The sequence below is a fragment of the Erinaceus europaeus genome, chromosome 12 (assembly GCF_950295315.1).
Source record: "Erinaceus europaeus chromosome 12, mEriEur2.1, whole genome shotgun sequence".
NCBI lineage: Eukaryota > Metazoa > Chordata > Mammalia > Eulipotyphla > Erinaceidae > Erinaceus > Erinaceus europaeus.
In genome coordinates this window covers 84,669,737-84,687,100 of record NC_080173.1, presented here as the reverse complement: position 1 = coordinate 84,687,100, position 17,364 = coordinate 84,669,737, and the positions used below count along the sequence as shown (strand labels likewise).

General features: G+C 50.8%; 1 protein-coding gene across 4 annotated transcripts; it reads right to left on the bottom strand.

Annotated features, from left to right (window-relative positions):
• Positions 1-1,105: 1,105 nt before the first annotated feature.
• On the bottom strand, positions 1,106-11,285 carry CHRNE (cholinergic receptor nicotinic epsilon subunit). Of its 4 annotated transcripts, XM_060204245.1 has the most exons (12): positions 10,516-10,681; positions 10,106-10,248; positions 9,911-9,955; positions 5,812-5,921; positions 5,519-5,674; positions 5,131-5,231; positions 4,553-4,738; positions 4,353-4,467; positions 3,397-3,511; positions 3,146-3,332; positions 2,963-3,069; positions 1,106-2,871 (listed from the first exon to the last, which is right to left on the bottom strand). In XM_060204245.1, exons 1-12 carry the CDS (start codon positions 10,559-10,561, stop codon positions 2,722-2,724), a joined length of 1,461 nt encoding a protein of 486 aa, XP_060060228.1. In that variant the 5' UTR covers positions 10,562-10,681; the 3' UTR covers positions 1,106-2,721. The 4 variants fall into 4 exon arrangements, with proteins under 4 accessions (XP_060060228.1, XP_060060229.1, XP_060060231.1 ...); XM_060204246.1 differs by lacking the exon at positions 2,963-3,069 and having other exon boundaries at positions 10,516-11,210; XM_060204248.1 differs by lacking the exon at positions 2,963-3,069 and having other exon boundaries at positions 2,732-2,871; positions 3,146-3,255; positions 10,516-11,285.
• Between the last annotated feature and the right edge of the window lie 6,079 nt (positions 11,286-17,364).

The following is a 17,364-nucleotide window of genomic DNA, read 5'->3' as shown; positions in this document are numbered from 1 at the left end:
GCACTCAGCTAATGGGCTGTGTGGGGTAGAATCGACAGTGTGTCTTGGCGGTAGGCAGTGCTGGTTCAAGAGATCCCAGAGGAAATGACTGCGGACCAGGACATCCACAGCCTTGTAACTGTGGACCACAGAGTCAGGGAGACAGCAGTGGTCTGTGCAACAGACATTCATGCCTGAGGCTCTGATGTCTCTGGTTCAATCCCTGGCACCACCATAAATTAGAGCTGACAGTGCTCTGATGAAGAGAAACAACCAACAAGACACCATGGGCTTGTGGCTGGGAAGATGGCTCAGCTGGTAGAGTGCTGAACGCACATGCCCAGATGCCAGGTTTGATCCCCAGTACGCATGTGCTGGAGTGGTGCTTTGGCTTCTTTGTGTGCCTCATATGAAACTCTCTCATATGTAATCAGTATAATAGAACTTTAGAAAAACGGGGCTGGGAGTCGGGCGGTAGCGTAGCGGGTTAAGCACATGTGGCGCAAAGCGTTAATGGACAAGTGTAAGGATCCTGGTTCAAGCCCCCGGCTCCCCACCTGCAGGGGAGTCGCTTCACAGGTGGTGAAGCAGGTCTGCAGGTGTCTGTCTTTCTCTCCCCCTCTCTGTCTTCCCCTCCTCTTTCCATTTCTCTCTGTCCTATCTAACGATGACAACAATAATAACTACAACAACAATAACAAGGGCAGCAAAAGGGAAAATAAATAAATATAAAAAATAAAAATAATTATGTGTGGTCGGGCGGAAGCGCAGCGGGTTAAGTGCACATGGTGCAAAGTGCAAGGACCGGCGCAAGGATCCCGGTTCGAGTCCCCAGCTCCCCACCTACAGGGGAGTCACTTCACAGGCGGTGAAGCAGGTCTGCAGGTGTCTTATATTTCTCTCCCCCTCTCTGTCTTCCCCTCCTCTCTCCATTTCTCTATGTCCTACCCAACATCAATTAACAACAACAACAATAACTATAATAATAAAACAAGGGCAACAAAAGGGAATAAATAATTTTTTTTCCTCCAGGGTTATTGCTGGGCTCGGTGCCTGCACCATGAATCTACTGCTCCTGGAGGCCATTTCCCCCCCTTTTTTTTGTTGCCCTTGATGTTGTAGCCTCGTTGTAGTTATTATTGCCGTTGTTGATGTTGTTCATTGTTGGATAGGACAGAGAGAAATGGAGAGAGGAGGGGAAGACGGGGAGAGAAAGATAGACACCTGCAGACCTGCTTCACCACCTGTGAAGCGACTCCCCTGTAGGTGGAGAGCCTGGGGCTTGAACCGGGATCCTTACGCTGGTCCTTGCGCTTTGCGCCACATGCGCTTAACCCACTGTGCCACTGCCCGACCCCCAATAAATATTTTTTAAAAAGTTAAAAAGAAAAAGAAAAGCGGAGCCAGGTGGTGGTGCACCTGGTTGAGTGTTCATGTTACCATGTGCAAGGACCTGGGTTTCAGCCCCCTAGTTCCTACCTGCAAGGGGAACCTTTGCAAGTGGTGAAGCAGTGATGCAGGTGTCTCTCTCTCTCTCTCTCCCTCCCTGTCTTCCTTCCCCTTTCCTCTGGTTGTCTCTATCCAATAAGTAAATTTAAAAAATATATAGCTGTGGGCCTGCGGAGAACACATATAGTCCTTGCCCCCTCCAGCAGGGCTTGGGCCAGAGAGACCTAGCTTCTGACTCCAGCCTCCCAATTGTACATCCAGCAAACAGGGTGCGGCTCTCCTCTTTGGCCAGCAAGTGGTTAAAGCTTCTGATCTTTGAGCAGCTCACAGGGGCTGAAGCTGAGAAAAACTGTGAGGTCAGCAAGGCTGAATCAACATGGTTCCAACTTTCTGAAAGATTGGTCCCCCAAACCTTCCTAAGCCATCTGTCCCCTCCCACTGATCCCGGGATGGAGGGAGCCAGACCTTCACAAACGTGCACACACAGTGGTCCGGGAGGTGGCTCAGTGGCTAAAGCACTAGACTCTCAGACGTGCACACACAGCTCCTCAAGGGTTATCACTGGGGCTCAGTGCCAGCAGAATCCACTGCTCCTGGTGGCCATTTTCCCCATTTTATTTTATAGGAAAGAGTGAAATTGAGAGAGGACGAGTAGAAAGACAAGACACCTGTAGAACTGCTTCACTGTTTCTGAACCGGCACACACACACACACACACACACACACACACACACACACACCTCGCAGGTGGGGAGTAGGGGCTTGAACCCGGGTCCTTGCGCTAAGGTTTAGTAGTAGCATGTGTGGTTAACCAGATGTATGTGCCTGGCCCCCTGGGGGATTTTTTTTTTTTTTTTTGCCTCCAGGGTTATCGCTGGGACTCGGTCCCTGCACCACGAATCCACTGCTCCAGGAGGCCATATTTTCCCTTTTTTTTTTTTTATTAGCCTTATTATTTTTGCTATTGTTGGATAGGACAAAGAGAATCATCGAGAGAGGACGGGAAAGACGGGAGAGAAAGACACCTGCAGACCTGCTTCACCGCCTGTGACGCGACTCCCCTGCAGGTGGGGAGCCGGGGGCTCAAACCGGGATCCTTACTCCGGTCACTGCGTTTCGCGCCACCTGCGCTTAACCCGCTGCGCTACCCCCGGGGATTTTTTTTTTAATGCAGGTGTTATTGACAGTGGGAAAGGATCATCCATCACAGCAGTGGCAGCAGCCTTTCAAAATCGATTTCCTCCTGGAGTTGGGTAGGAAAGTTGCGTAGTCAGCACTGCCGGGGGCTCTGGTCTACATACACGGCGGGTAGGGCAGCTCGGGCACTTGATTGAAGTAGCCCCCGAGGAAAATGAGGGTGGAGCCCACACTGAAGAGCACCAGGGCTGCCCAGAAGCAGACGTTGTCAAGGGCCTTCCCCATGCGCACCCAGTCGGACACTTCCTGGGGAGCGGCGGGCACAGTGCCTGCTGTCAAGACTGGGGGGTGGGGGGCTCCTGTGTGCACCGCCCGCCCCGCCGCCTGCCTGCCCCACCTCGCCCGTGGCCTCCTGGTCTCGCGTGCTGTCGGCCACGAAGTTCACAGCGTCCACACAGCAGCGGATCTCGGGGGCCGCGGCGCCCAGGCTCTGGCAGAGGGCAGCTGGCGGGGGGCGGGGCCTCAGACCTCAGGCTCCGCCCGCCGCCGCTGCCGCCCCGCCCCCGCCCGCCCCGCTCACCCGTCCACGCCCCGTGCCGGTGCCTTTGTCCCTCAAACACGAGCTCGCTCCGCGGCTTTTTCAGTATCAGCTCCTCCGCACGGAGCAGGATCCCCACGGAAGACGCCCGTCTGGGGGGCGAGGCGGCCTGGGGGTGATCGGGGGGCGCCCTCGAGCCCAGAAGGCGGGGCAGCAGCTCCAGTAAGACCTGGGGGCGGGACCTGGTTAGCTCGAGGCCCCGCCCCCCGCCCGGGGCCCCGCCCAGCGCTTACATGACGTAGCCGCGGCGACACGACGTGCGTCGTGGGCGTCCGCAGGGACACGTTGAGCACGATGACGCAGTTCATGACGATCAGCGTGGCCACCACCATGACGAAGATGAGGAACCTGGGAAGCCCCCGCCGCGTGACGTCACGGACCCCGCGCCCCCAGAGCCCTGCTCGACCTCAGAGCCACCCCCCGCCAGCGGCCACGGCCTTGCCCCTCCTGCCTTGACGGCAGCTATGAAGGGGACCCCCAGCTCCCTGGACGCCCTGCTGTGGGTCTGCCGCTGGGGCAGGTGTTGAGGGAGGCCGCTGCCTCCTGAACCTCGGCCCCCCCTTGCTAGAGGTGGGGCGCTGGGAGGCTGGGAGGGGCAGGGAAGGGGGGCGAGCATTGGGGGCGCTGATCCCCGTACCCCCCGCTGCAGATCTCCGCCCTGTGGCTGCAGCAGCTAGACGCCAGCGAGGAAAGCCCGGACCCAGCCCCGGCCACCGGGAACCCGGCTAAAGCGCTGCTCGGGAAGCCTGGACTGCCGCTGCGGTGGGGGCTCCTCCTCCAGGGCCCAGGGCTGTGCCTGTGTGGACACCTTAGACACCCAGCACATCAGCTGGACTTCACGGGGAGCCGGGAGCTCAGGATGGGGGACGAGATGGGGGTCATAGGCGGCGGGGCCAGGGAGACACTGAGCAGACCCATCCCCGACAGAGATACTCAGAAGACCTCAAGGTGGCGTCCAGCAGCAGTGAGAAAGGAGATCAGGAAACATAGTATCCTGCTCGTCTCACTTCGCCTTCAAAGCCCAGGAGGGGACGTCTCGTCCAAGCAAAAAGGGCCCCAGAGTCTGGCCTTAGCCCCGCCCCGCCCCGGCCGTCTAGCCCCGCCCCTGTGCGGCCGGGCCCCGCCCCCGGCCCAGTCTGGCCTTGGCCCCGCCCTGGCCGTCTAGCCCCGCCCCCGGCCCCGCCCTCACCTGCCTAGCAGCGGCACGCTCAGCGACGTCTCTGGGATTTTCTGGGCGATGAGGAACAAGAAGACGGTCTGGGCGAGCAGCACGTTGATGGACACGGTGCATTTCTGGCCGCCGGCTGCAGAAAGCGCCCGGTGAGAGCAGCGCCCCCTCCCCAGACACACCCCAGGAGCGAGCCTAGACGGTGGGAAGAGGCTGCTCACCCTGCGCCGGCAGGAAATAGGCGAGCAGCACCAGGCCGGAGATGAGCACGCAGGGCACGATGATGTTGATGATGTAGAAGAGCGGCTTCCGGCGGATGATGAGCGTGTAGATGACGTCAATGCCCCCGGGGCCATCATGGCGGTGGATCACCCCCGGGCAGTAGTCGATGGCCCACTCTCCGTTCTCTGCAGGGGGACAGGCGGATCAGGAGAGATGCAGCCGTGTGGGTCGGAGTCAGGCCGTGAGCTGTCAGGTGAGGGCTATTCAGGCAGCCTCGTGACTGTGCCCAAAGCAACTCCTTCATATCGTTAGTGTGAGCTTGCTCCACGCACCTCGTCTAAAAGTGGGTTTTCTGAAGCCGGGCATTGGGGCACCTGGTTAAGTACACACATTGCAATGCGTGTGGTGGACCCAGGTTCAAGCTCCTGGTCCCCCACCTGCATGAGCGGTGAAGCAAGCTGCGGGTGTCTTTCTCTCTCTGCCTATCTCCTCTCTCAATTTCTCTGTGTCTCCATCCAACAAATAACATTTTTTTAAAAATTGTAAAGTGGGTTTTTGGAGGACGAGAGGGCCTCACCAGTGTAGGCCTCGGTGTCGATATCCAGTTTGCTGATGGTGTCGCCATTATTGTCCACTGCAAAGATGAACTCCACCTCTTCGGCCGAGTATGTCTGAGAGCTGCGGGGCCAGGGCCCAGGCCCCCCACCCGAGAAGCTTGGACCCAGGCCTGCCCCAGTCTGGGTCCCGAAAGCCTGGATCTGGGGGCTTTACGCTCCACCCCGTTTCCCAAGCGGCACCTCCACACCTGTTTGCACCTCCACTGTCTAAACGGTTCCCATCACTCCCGTCCCAGCCCACAACCGGCCCCACCTCTAGCTCTGGATTCAAGTCCCTTCCCCCCTTCTGGCCCCACCCCTGCCCCCACCATCCAGCAGCCACCCGGAAGTCTGAACAGCTTTTCCCACCGGAAAACGAGTGAGCAGTTCTGCCAGTCGAAGGGGAAGTAGGTGACCTCCACGGCGCAGGTGCTCCGGTAGATGGCGGGAGGCAGCCAGCTCACGTAGCCGCCTTCATAGATCAGCACATTGGCGTCGTAGGCCACCCCGAACTGGCCGTCTATACTGTGGGCTCGGGGAAAGCGAGTTCAGGGACAGGCCCCTGCGGCCCTCGCCCTGCAAGCAGCGCCCTGCCCAGCCAGGACCAACCCGGCTTCCCAGGCCTCAGTTTCCCTTTGGCTTGCCATCGGCCCTGTCCTCACTTGTTTTCCAGCACAATCTCCGGTAGCCATACGAGTTCTGCAGGGACCCGCAGAGTCCCTATGCCCCCAAAGTTGTCTTTGCTGTAGTTGAGTCTGTAGTCCTGCCAGTCCTGAAAGGCGGGGGATAAACTATGAGTGTCCTACACCTCCCTCCTGGTGCCCCAAGAAAAGCTTGAGAAAAGGGCCAGCCGGGACATAGCTCAACACGGCAGAGCACACGATGCGTACACCTGAAGTTCCTTCAGGTCCTGTCTTCTGTCTCAGCACCAACATAAACCAGAACTGAGTGGCACTCTGGCTCGCTCACTCATAAAAAAAATAAATAAATTGGGGCCCGCTGGTGGCACATTGGGCCCACACATTCCCAAACCCAGTGACCCAAGTTCAAACACCCAGTCTACCTGCAGGAAGGAAGCTTTACCAGTGAGAGAGTACTACAGGTGTACTCTTCTCTCTGCCTCTCCCCTCATCCTCTGTCAAAAGTAGAGAAAAACTGACTGATTGCCAAGAGCAGTGGAATTGTACAGGCACCAAGCCCCTCTCTAATGGCAGAAAGGAAGGGGAAGAAAGCAGGCCAGGGAGACTGCATAGTGCTTGTGCAAAGAAGACTTCTCATGTCTGAGCATGGAGGTCCCAGGATCGAGTGATCCACAATTCCACTATAAACCAGAGCTGAGAGTGCTCAGTTAGAACAAAAAAAAAAAAAAAAAAAAAAAGCTTTTGTAAATGTTTATTTTTGTCATTGCCTCACTGCTCCAGGCTGACTTTTTTTTTAAAACAGAGACAGACAGGGAAAGACAGCACAGACCAAAGTGTCCCCCAGTACACAAAGAATAGGGCTTGAAACTGAGTCAAATATACGTCAAAAATAAGTAGAGAAGCATAAATCTGTAAGAAAATATTCTGTACAGCCTTGAAAGTGGTGCAGTGACTACAGCTCTGGATCTATAAGCATGAGGTCCAGAGCTCAACTGCTGGCATCACGTGCTAAAATGATGTACCAGCTCTTTCTCACTGGTAAATGAATAAATATTTTAAAAGTAACTTAGGTGGCCAAGGAAATAGCACAGTGGTTTACACAGCAGACTCTCCTGCCTGAGGCACCATAGGTCCAAGGAAATCACAGCTGAGCAGTAGTCTGGTCAAAATAAAAAGAAATAAATAGGGGTCTGAGCCCCCGGCTCCCCACCTGCAGGGGAGTCCCTTCACAAGCAGTGAAGCAGGTCTGCGGGTGTCTATCTTTCTCTCCCCCTCTCTGTCTTCCCCTCCTCTCTCCATTTCTCTCTGTCCTATCCAATGACAGCAACAGCAACAATAATAATAATAACCACAACAATGATGGAACAACAAGGGCAGTAAAAGGGAAAGAAATGGTCTCCAGGAGCGGTGGATTTGTGGCACAGGCACCGAGCCCCGGCAATAACCCTGGGGGCAAAAAAAAAAAAAGAAAGAAAGGGGGTCAGTACTATGCAGCTATCAAGAACAATGAACCCACCTTCTCTGACCCATCTTGGACAGAGCTAGAAGGAATTATGTTAAGTGAACTAAGTCAGAAAGTTAAAGATGAGTATGGGATGATCCCACTCATCAACAGAAGCTGACTTAGAAGATCTGAAAGGGAAACTAAAAGCAGGACCTGATCAAATTGTAAGTAGGGCACCAAAGTAAAAACCCAGTGGTGAGGGGTAGACATGTAGCTTCCTGGGCCAGTGGGGGGTGGGAGTGGGCGGGAGGGATGGGTCACGGTCCTTTGGTGATGGGAATGGTGTTTATGTACACTCCTAGCAAAATGTAGACATATAAATCAGTAGTTAATTAATATGAGAGGGGGAAATCAATTGTATGTCTCAAAGGTTCTCAAAAGACAAACTGAATCTTTTTAATAGATAGGCTACGTATTTGATATGCGGACTCTCTCAAAAGCTTAGACCAAGTAGATTAGAAGCTTCCAATAGCACAGCTATACACAAGATACTGGGTACTGTACAGCAAACCATAACAAAGGGACTTTTCAAAGTTAACCCAATTAACAAATAATGTGATGATAATATTAACTATTGATTGTCTTTTTGAACCCTAAGACAGCAGGAACCTCACATCTTCACTATAGAGCCCCTACTTCCCCCAGTCCTGGCACCCTTGGATAGGGCTCACTTTCCCGTATGCATCTCCCAATCCATACCAAATAATATTGCATCCGCCGATCACAACCTAACCAAAGCAACGATTGCCATCTCAACATGCTTCACCTCAGAGTGTATCCAGAGACTTCACGTGTGGAATGACAACCCTTCAGCTTCATTACTCGGGTGAGACCTTTCCTTTTATAGTACACTCTAATTTCATCTCAGGTAGTTCACTTTCTAACAAAGTCCCATAACCTAGACATACACCAGTTTCTGTGAGAGAGAGCGTATATGCACACGTATCCATAAACTACTGCAAAATAATATACCTGAAAGCAGGATTACACTAGAGTTTGCAGTGAGTACCTCCCTAACACTTCCTCTCCACTATTCCAAACTTGGGATCCATGATTGCTCAACAAATTGTTTGGCTTTGTATGTTAACTCTCTTTTCAATCACCAGGTTCCAGATGCCACCAGGATGCTGGCTAGGCTTCCCTGGATTGAAGACCCCACCAATGTGTCCTGGAGCTCAGCTTCCCCAGAGACACACCTTACTAGGGAAAGAGAGAGGCAGACTGGGAGTATGGACCGACCTGTCAACGCCCATGTTCAGCGGGGAAGCAATTACAGAAGCCAGACCCTCTACCTTCTGCAACCCTCAACGACCCTGGGTCCATGCTCCCAGAGGGCTAGAGAATGGGAAGGCTATCATGGGAGAGGGTGGGTTATGGGGATTGGGTGGTGGGAATTGTGTGGAGTTGTACCCCTCCTACCTTATGCTTTTGTTCACTAATCCTTTCTTAAATAAAAAATTTAAAAAAAAAAAAAAAAGAAAGGGGGTCAGGCAGTAGTGCAGTGGGTTAAGCGAACCTGAGGCAAAGCACAAGGACTGGCATAAGGATCCCGGTTCGAGCCCCGGCTCCCCACCTGCAGGGGAGTCGCTTCACAGGTAGTGAAGCAGGGTGCAGGTGTCTCTCTTTCTCCCTCTCTGTCTTCCCTTCTTCTCTCTATTTCTCTGTGTCCTATCCAACAACGACAACAATAACTACAACAACAATTAAAAAAACAAGGGCAAGGGAGTCGGGCGGTGGCGCAGCAGGTTAATTGCACGTGGCACAAAGCTCAAGGACCCGAGTAAGGATACTGGTTCAAGCCCCTGGCTCCCCCCCTACAAGGGAGTCGCTTCACAAGTGGGCAGGTCTTCAGGTGTCTATCTTTCTCTCCCCCTCTCTGTCTTCCCCTCCTCTCTCCATTTCTCTCTTTCCTATCCAACAACAACATCAATAACCACAACAATGTTAAACAAGGGCAACAAAAGGGAAAATAAATAAATAAAATTTTAATAATAAAAAAGTGAAGGCAACAAAAGGGAAAATAAATAATAAAAAATTTTAAAAAGAAAGAAATAGTTGGGACATAAGGGGTCCTAGGGGCCAAGTGGTGGCACACCAGCCTAAGTGCACACATTACAGTGCACAAGGACCCAGGTTCAAACCCCTGGTCTCCACCTGCAGGGGGAAAGTTTCATGAGTAGTGAAACAAAGCTGTAGGTGTCTGTCCCTATCATCCCCTCCCCTCTCAATTTCTGTCTCTATCCAGTAATAAAAATAATTAAAAGAGGGAGTCAGGCGGTAACGCAGCAGGTTAAGCACAAGTGGTGCAAAGCACAAGGACTGGCATAAGGATCCCAGTTTGAGCCCCCAGCTCCCCACCTGCAGGAGAGTCACTTCACAAGTGGTGAAGCAGGTCTGCAGGTGTCTATCTTTCTCTCCCCCTCTCTGTCTTCCCCTCCTCTCTCCATTTCTCTCTGTCCTATCCAACAACAACATCAATAACAACAACAATAATAACTACAACAATAAAACAGCAAGGATAACAAAAGGAAATAAATTTTTAAAAATAATAATAAAAGAGGGAGAGAAAGGTGTCCCTTGGGCAAGAACTCACACTGTGCCCAAGACTTGACTTACAATTCCAATCCAGACACTGGTGGTCAGAGTCTCCTCCTTCTCGTTCTGAGGATGATAGATTTAGGATATGGAGATATATATATGGATGACTTCAGCACCAAAAGTGAATTTTAGGATGGCAGTTTCAATAAAAGTAGGGGGTTGTTAAACTCAGCGATGGGGTTTGGGGCAAAGGCTAGGGCAGGGTTTACTTACCAGTGAGATGAGGTTGGTCAGGGTAACCTTGAGGTTGATGACAACAGTGTCCTCAGGCTCGCTCACTGGCCGGCATCCCGGGTCATAGTTGTCGAAGAGATGGTGGTAAAGACGTAATTCCTCTTTGTTCCCCTCACCTCTGCCTGAGAGTTGGGGTCAGGCAGCAAGGTCACTGGAAGCGAACAGGAGGGGAGTCTCACCCCTCTGCCTCTTCTGGATCTAACTCTGCTGTCTTCCTCTCTCTCTCTCTCTCTCTCTCTCTCTCTCTCTCTCTCTCTCCTCTCTCCCTCTCCTGAGCCAAACACATTGCACCTGGGTCTCAAATTTCTCCATCTCTGTCTCTGTCCTGCCCCTTTACATGAGTATCTCTGTGCATGTGTCAGACCACCTTCCCTAACCTCCATCCATACCCAGGAGTTGCAAGAGGAGCAGGACGACCAGCAGAGCCCCTGCCATTCCCTCGTTTGCTGCTCAGGGTTATGCTGAGCACTGGCGGCTTGAAGAGGGGCAGGCCAGGTTGCATGAGGGGCAGGAGTGTTAGTTCCGGCTTGGGTTAGGGGACTGTCACCCAATCCTCCTCCCACCCCTACTGCAGAGAGAGACATCTTGGCTACTTCCAGAGGCAGCTGCTCCAGCCCTGTTTCCTGTCCCCGCCCAATCCTGGCATCCTTTGCCTAGTCTTTGGCCAGCTCCCCGGCCTCAGACTTGATCTTCTCCTCTCTGGAACAGGACTGATGAAGGTGGGTCCTTTAAGAACACCTGGAGGGCTAAGCGGTGGAGCATCTGCTTGAGTGCACACATTACCACGGGTTGGTTTACCATACATCGGTTCAAGCCCCCAGACCCCACCTGCAGGGGGGAAGCTAAATAAGCAGTGAAGCAGGACTGCAGGTGTCTCTTTTTTCGCTCCCTCTCTACCCCCCCACCCTAGTTTCCCTTGTCCTATCAGGTAAAAAGAAAAAAGAAAAAAATAACTGCCAGGAACAGTGGATCTATAGTCCAGTCATGGAGCCCCACAGATCACACACACACACACACACACACACACACACACACAGAGGGTCAGCGAGAGAGTTCACTGGATAGGGTGCCCGCTTTGTCATGTGTGTGACCTAGGTTCAGGTCAGTCTCGATGGTATTAGAGGAAACTTGAGGGCTGTGGTGTCTTTCCCACTCTCCTTTTGTCTCTCTGTCTCCATCTATTCCTATCTGAAGCAGTTGGCCCAGAACAACAGAGCCCTCATGTCACCTCCCCCCACCCAACCCCAGCCTGGTGTGTGTGTGTGTGGGGGGGTCGTTTGCGTAAGCCGCCCCATGCAGTTTAGGCAGGCCTAGACTCTCACACTTGGCAGTGTGGGACACATTACCACAACCCACTGTCCCGCCAAGGTCACAACAATGCTGGTTCTGCCAAACAGGCAAAAACAGGCTCCATAAAAAAACCTGGTAATGAGACAGATGATCACAGGGGATTAGACTGTTGTAACAGACTCCACCTGGCAAAGGAGACATGTTGCAATCAGGGCCCACCTCCTTCCACAACCTAATCTTCCGGTCTGCTCACCCCCAACCCTTCTGCCAAATACCAATTTATCTCTGCTTCTTCTTCTTCTAGCGTTTGCCCTTCTTCCGCAGCCAGTCAACAGCATCAGGTTGAGCCTGATGTAAAGTTTCGAGACCTCCTTTGAATCTGGAGAGGTGGCAGTCGTTGACTATGTGGGTCATAGTCTGTCTGGAGCCGCAGGGGCAGTTCGGGTCGTCTCTGGCTCCCCAGCGATGGAACATAGCGGCGCACTGGCCATGGCCTGTTCAATAGTGATTGAGGAGGGCCCAATCATAACGTGCTAGGTCAAAGCCGGGTTGACGCTTGCAGGGGTCTGTGATGAGGTGTTTGTTCTTTACCTCAGCTGACTGCCAACTCTGTTTCCAAGAGTCTGGAACAGAGAAGTTCAGTGTAGGCATAGGGGACCAGATTGGGTGACGAGACGTCAAGCGTTGGACAGGGTGGGCGAAGATATCCGCGTATATTGGCAGGTCCGGTCGAGCGTAGACGTGGGAAATGAACTTAGATGATGCCGCATCCCGACGAATATCTGGCGGGGCGATGTTGCTAAGAACTGGCAGCCATGGAACTGGGGTGGAACGGATGGTTCCAGAAATTATCCTCATGGAGGAATATAATTTGGAATCGACCAAGTGGACATGGGGGCTACGGAACCATACTGGGGCACAGTATTCTGCAGTGGAATAGCATAATGCCAGAGATGATGATCGTAGTGTGGAAGCGCTCGCGCCCCATGAGGAGCTGGCCAGTCTTGCAATGATGTGATTCCTCGTGCCCACCTTTGCTGCAGTTTTTATGAGATGTTCGTGAAATGACAGAGTGCGATCGAGAGTAACGCCAAGATAGACTGGCTGGGCAGTCTATCTTGCTGCTACCTTGTGGTCATAGATGATAGTGCAGACCGAACTCTAAAACCAGTTCCCCCGGGTGCCATCTTGTGGTCATAGATGATAGTACACTCTCCATGACTCCAACACACACAGCTGGTCCTTCAATATTTTTTCTCTTTCTCCCTTCCTTCCTTCCTTCCTTCCTTCCTTCCTTCCTTCCTTCCTTCCTTTCCTTCTTTCTTTCTTTCACTCTGTCTCTCTGTCTCTCTCTTTCTCTCTTTTTTTACCAGAGCTCTGATCAACTCTGGCTTATGATGGTGCAGGGGCTTGAACCTGAGACTTTGGAGGCTCAGGCATGAGAGTCTCTTTGCATAGCCATTATGCTATCTACCCCACAAGTCAAAACTTGTTAAAGAAAATAAACATCTAGCTTGAGAGACAGAGGGAAGGGGAGAGAGAAACTGGTTTACAGCATTGCTTCACTGCTTATGAAGTTTCCCCTTTTTAGGTAGGTAATGGTGGCTTGAACTCAGGTCCTTGTTCTTGGGATATTTATTTATTCATTTTAAAGGTTTTAATATTTATTTATTTACTCCCTTTTGTTGCCCTTGTTGTAGTTATTGATGTCGTTGTTGTTGGGTAGGACAGAGAGAAATAGAGAGACAAGAGTAAGACAGAGAGGGGGAGAGAAAGATAGACACCTGCAGACCTGCTTCACCGCTTGTGAAGTGACTCCCCTGCAGGTGGGGAGCCGGGGGCTCTAACTGGGATCCTTACACTGGTCCTTGCGCTTTGCGCCACCTGAGCTTAACCCTCTGCGCTACCACCCAACTACCGGGATGTTTATTTTAAATCACATTCCTCTAGGCTGGGTGATGGCTCATCCAGTGGAGTGCACACATCACCATAACTGAGGACCCAGGTTCGTTTCTGACCCCTACCTGTAGCAGGGGGGCAACCTCAAGAATGATAGGGGCAGTGCTGCAAGTTTCTCTTCTCTCCCCTCATCCCCATTTCTTTCTGTTACCCTCTGTCAAAAAAGAAAAAAAAATGGGAAAAAAGGGTGGAGTCGTACAGGCACCAAGCCCCAGTGATAACCCTGGTGATGGAAAAAAAAAATGGAGTTAAAAAGAACAAAACAGGGTGTCTCAGGCGGTAGCACAGCGGGTTAAGCGCACGTGGCATGAAGTGCAAGGACCAGCAGAAGAATCCTGGTTCGAGCCCCCGCCTCCCCACCTGCAGGGGAGTCACTTCACAAGCGGTGAAGCAGGTCTGCTGGTGTCTGTCTTTCTCTCCCCCTCTGTCTTCCCCTCCCCTCTCCATTTCTCTCTGTCCTATCCAATAACAATGACATCAATAATAACAACAATAATAACAACAACAATGAAAAAAATAAGGGCTAGCAACTAATAAAATGCACCTAAACTATCAAAAAAAAAAAAAAAAAAAGAAGGGCAACAAAAGGGAAAATAAATATTTTTAAAAACTAAACTAAATTCCTAGCTACATCCTCAGAGAACTGTGATTTAGGAGACTGGAAAAGGTGGGATTCCAGGACCTTTTTTTTTTTTTTTTAGAAGTTATTCATGTGGGGCGGGTGGTGGCGCACCTGGTTGAACGCACATGTTACAGTGCAAAAGGACCGGGTTCAAGCCCCCAGTCCCTACCTGCAGGGAAAAGCTTTGCAAGTGGTGAAGCAGGGCTACAGGTGTCTCTCTCTCTCTCTCCCTTCCTATCACCCCCTTCCCTATCAATTTCTGGTTGTTTCGATCTAATAAATAAATAAAGATAAAAGAATCCCCCCCCCAAAAGAAGTTATTCGTGCTTCTTCATGGGGTAGGAGGTGCTGAAAAGTACTTTCACATTGGTTCCTCACTCCCAAACCGCCAGGCAATTGCCACCGTCCTTAATAGACAAAAAGAGTCGGGAGTTGGGCGGTAGCGCAGCGATTTAAGCGCAGGTGGCGCAGTGCAAGGACCAGCGGAATGATCCCGGTTGGAGCCCCCGGCTCCCCACCTGCAGGAGAGTCGCTTTACAAGTGGTGAAGCAGGTCTGTAGGTCTTTCTCTCCTCCTCTATCCATTTCTCTCTGCCCTATCCAACAAAGACGACATAATAACTACAACAATAAAACAACAAGAGCAACAAGAAAGGAATAAACAAATAAATTTTTTTTTAAAAAAAATGTGATCCAGGAGGTGGCACAGTGGTAAAGCTTTGGACTCTTAAGCATGAGGTTACGAGTTTGATCCCCGGCAGCAAATGTGCCAGAGTGATGTCTGGTTCTTTCTCTCTCCTCCTATCTTTCCCATAAATAAATAAAATATCTTTAAAAAATAGACAAAAAGAGGGTTATGTGGGTAAGTCCAGGGTTACACCAGCAGAATGGCAGTAATGCAGAAGACATCAGTCAGGGTGGGGGTAGATAGAATAATGATTATTCAAAGAGACACTCATGCCTGGGGCTCCAAAGTCCCAGATTGAATCTCCCATATCACCAGAGATGAGCAGTACTCTAGTTTAAAAGAAAGAAAAGAAAAAAAAAAAAAAAGACACCAGTCAGTTTTATTGACCATGTACACCTGTGTTCATTTTTCTCTCTCTCTTTTTTTTTCTTTTTTGCCTCCAGAGTTATTGCCCAGCTCATTGCCTGCACTATGGCATCCAATGCTCCTGGAGGTTATTTTTCCCTTTTGTTGCCTTTGTTGCTTATCATTGTTGTTATTGTTATTGGATAGAACAGAGAGAAATGGAGAGGGGACGGAAAGACACAGAGGGGGAGAGAAAGACAGACACCTGCAGACTTGCTTCACCGCTTGTGAAGCGACCCCCCTGCAGGTGGGGAGCCGGGGGCTCAAACCCGGATCCTTATGCCGGTCCTTGCATTTTGCACCGTGTGCGCTTAACCCGCTGTGCTACCGCTTGGCCCCGCCTGTGTTCATTTTATACTTTACAACACACGTGTGTCCATTGCGTCTTCCTCGTCTCCACCTGAGGTCTTTCATAACCACCCGGTGTTACAAGGGGAAACACCAACTACTGGAGGGTCTATGCAGCTGGATCACTTCCCATACCCCCTGCAACCTCAGCTACCACTGAAAACTGCCTCATTCTGTGCTTTCTACTTGACATCCCAAGGAAGGATTGTTTGGCCCGTCTCACCTCTTTGCATGTGGCTGATACATATATTGACTTTAAAATCTGTGCTGCCGCTAATTCATATATTTAAGCTCATGTGCAACTTCACTGCTTCCAGACTGACTTTTTTTTTTTAAGATATATTTATGTATTCAGGAGAGAAGTGTTTGTTAAGTGTTAGGGAAAGAGATAGAACCAAAGAAGCCCTCTGGCACATATGATGTCAGGGTTTGAATTTGGAACCTCATGTGAGAATCCTATGCTTTGTCCACTATGCTGCCTTCTAGGCCTCAGACTTTTTAAAAAAATATATTTATTTATTTATTTGTTCCCTTTTGTTGTCCCTGTTGGTTTATTGTTGTAGTTATTATTGTCATTGTTGTTGGATAGGACAGAGAGAAATGGAGAGAGGAGGGGAAGACAGAGAGGGGGAGAGAAAGACAGACACCTGCAGACCTGCTTCACCGCTGTGAAGTGACTCCCCTGCAGGTGGGGAGCCGGGGGCTTGAACCGGGATCCTTACACCGGTCCTTGCGCTTTGCGCCACATGCTACTACTGCCCTACACCAGACTTTTTTTTTTTTAATTATTTGTTTCTTTATTAATGAAATAGGAGGAGAGAAAGAAAGAGAACCAGAGCATCAGTCTGAGGGAGTATGGACCGACCAGTCAACGCCCATGTTCAGCGAGGAAGCAATTACAGAAGCCAGACCTTCTACCTTCTGCAACCCTCAATGACCCTGGGTCCATGCTCCCAGAGGGATAGAGAATAGGAAAGCTACTGGGGAGGGGGTGGGATATGGAGATTGGGTGGTGGGAATTGTGTGGAATTGTACCCCTCCTGCCCTATGGTTTTGTTAATTAATCCTTTCTTAAATTAAAAATAATAATAATAATAATAATAATAGGGAGTTGGGCGGTAGCACAGCGAGTTAAGCGCATGTGGCGCAAAGTGCAAGGACCAGTATAAGGATCCTGGTTCGAGCCCCTGGCTCCCCACCTGCAGGGGAGTTGCTTCACAGGCAGTGAAGCAGGTCTGCAGGTGTCTATCTTTTTCTCTTCCTATGTCTTCCCCTCCTCTCTCCATTTCTCTCTGTCCTATCCAACAACAACAACACTAACAAATATAATAACTACAACAATAAAACAAGGATAACAAAAGGGAATAAATAAATTAAAATTAATAAATAATAAAAAAAAGAGCATCAGTCTGGTACATATGCTGCCAGGGTTCGAACTCAGGACCTCATGCTTGAGAGCCCAGTGACTTGTCTACTGTGCCACTTCCTGGACCATGGTCATAGACCTTTCCATTCCTTTCCTTTCCTTTCCTTTCCTTTCCTTTCCTTTTCCCCTCCCCTCCTTTCCTTTTCATTTCTTTTCTTTCCTTTCCTCTCCATTCAGATAGACAGAGCGAGCGGGAGAGAGACTACTGCACCAGAACTCCCCCAAGTGCTGCCTTGGTGACTCCTTGGTGTTCAGTGGCCCCCGACTGGGTTGAATGTAAGGCAAGAGTGAACTGTCTCACCAGCCCTATTTACTGCTGATTTCACAAGTCCTCTCTCCCTACATTGCACATTTGTTCATCTTGATAAAAAAATGTTTTATTTTAATGAGAGCAAGAGAGAGATACAGAAAGAGATACAGAGAGACTAGAGCACTGCTCACATCTGGCTTATGGTGATAAAGATTGAACTGGGACCTCAGAGCCTCAGGCATGAAAGTCTT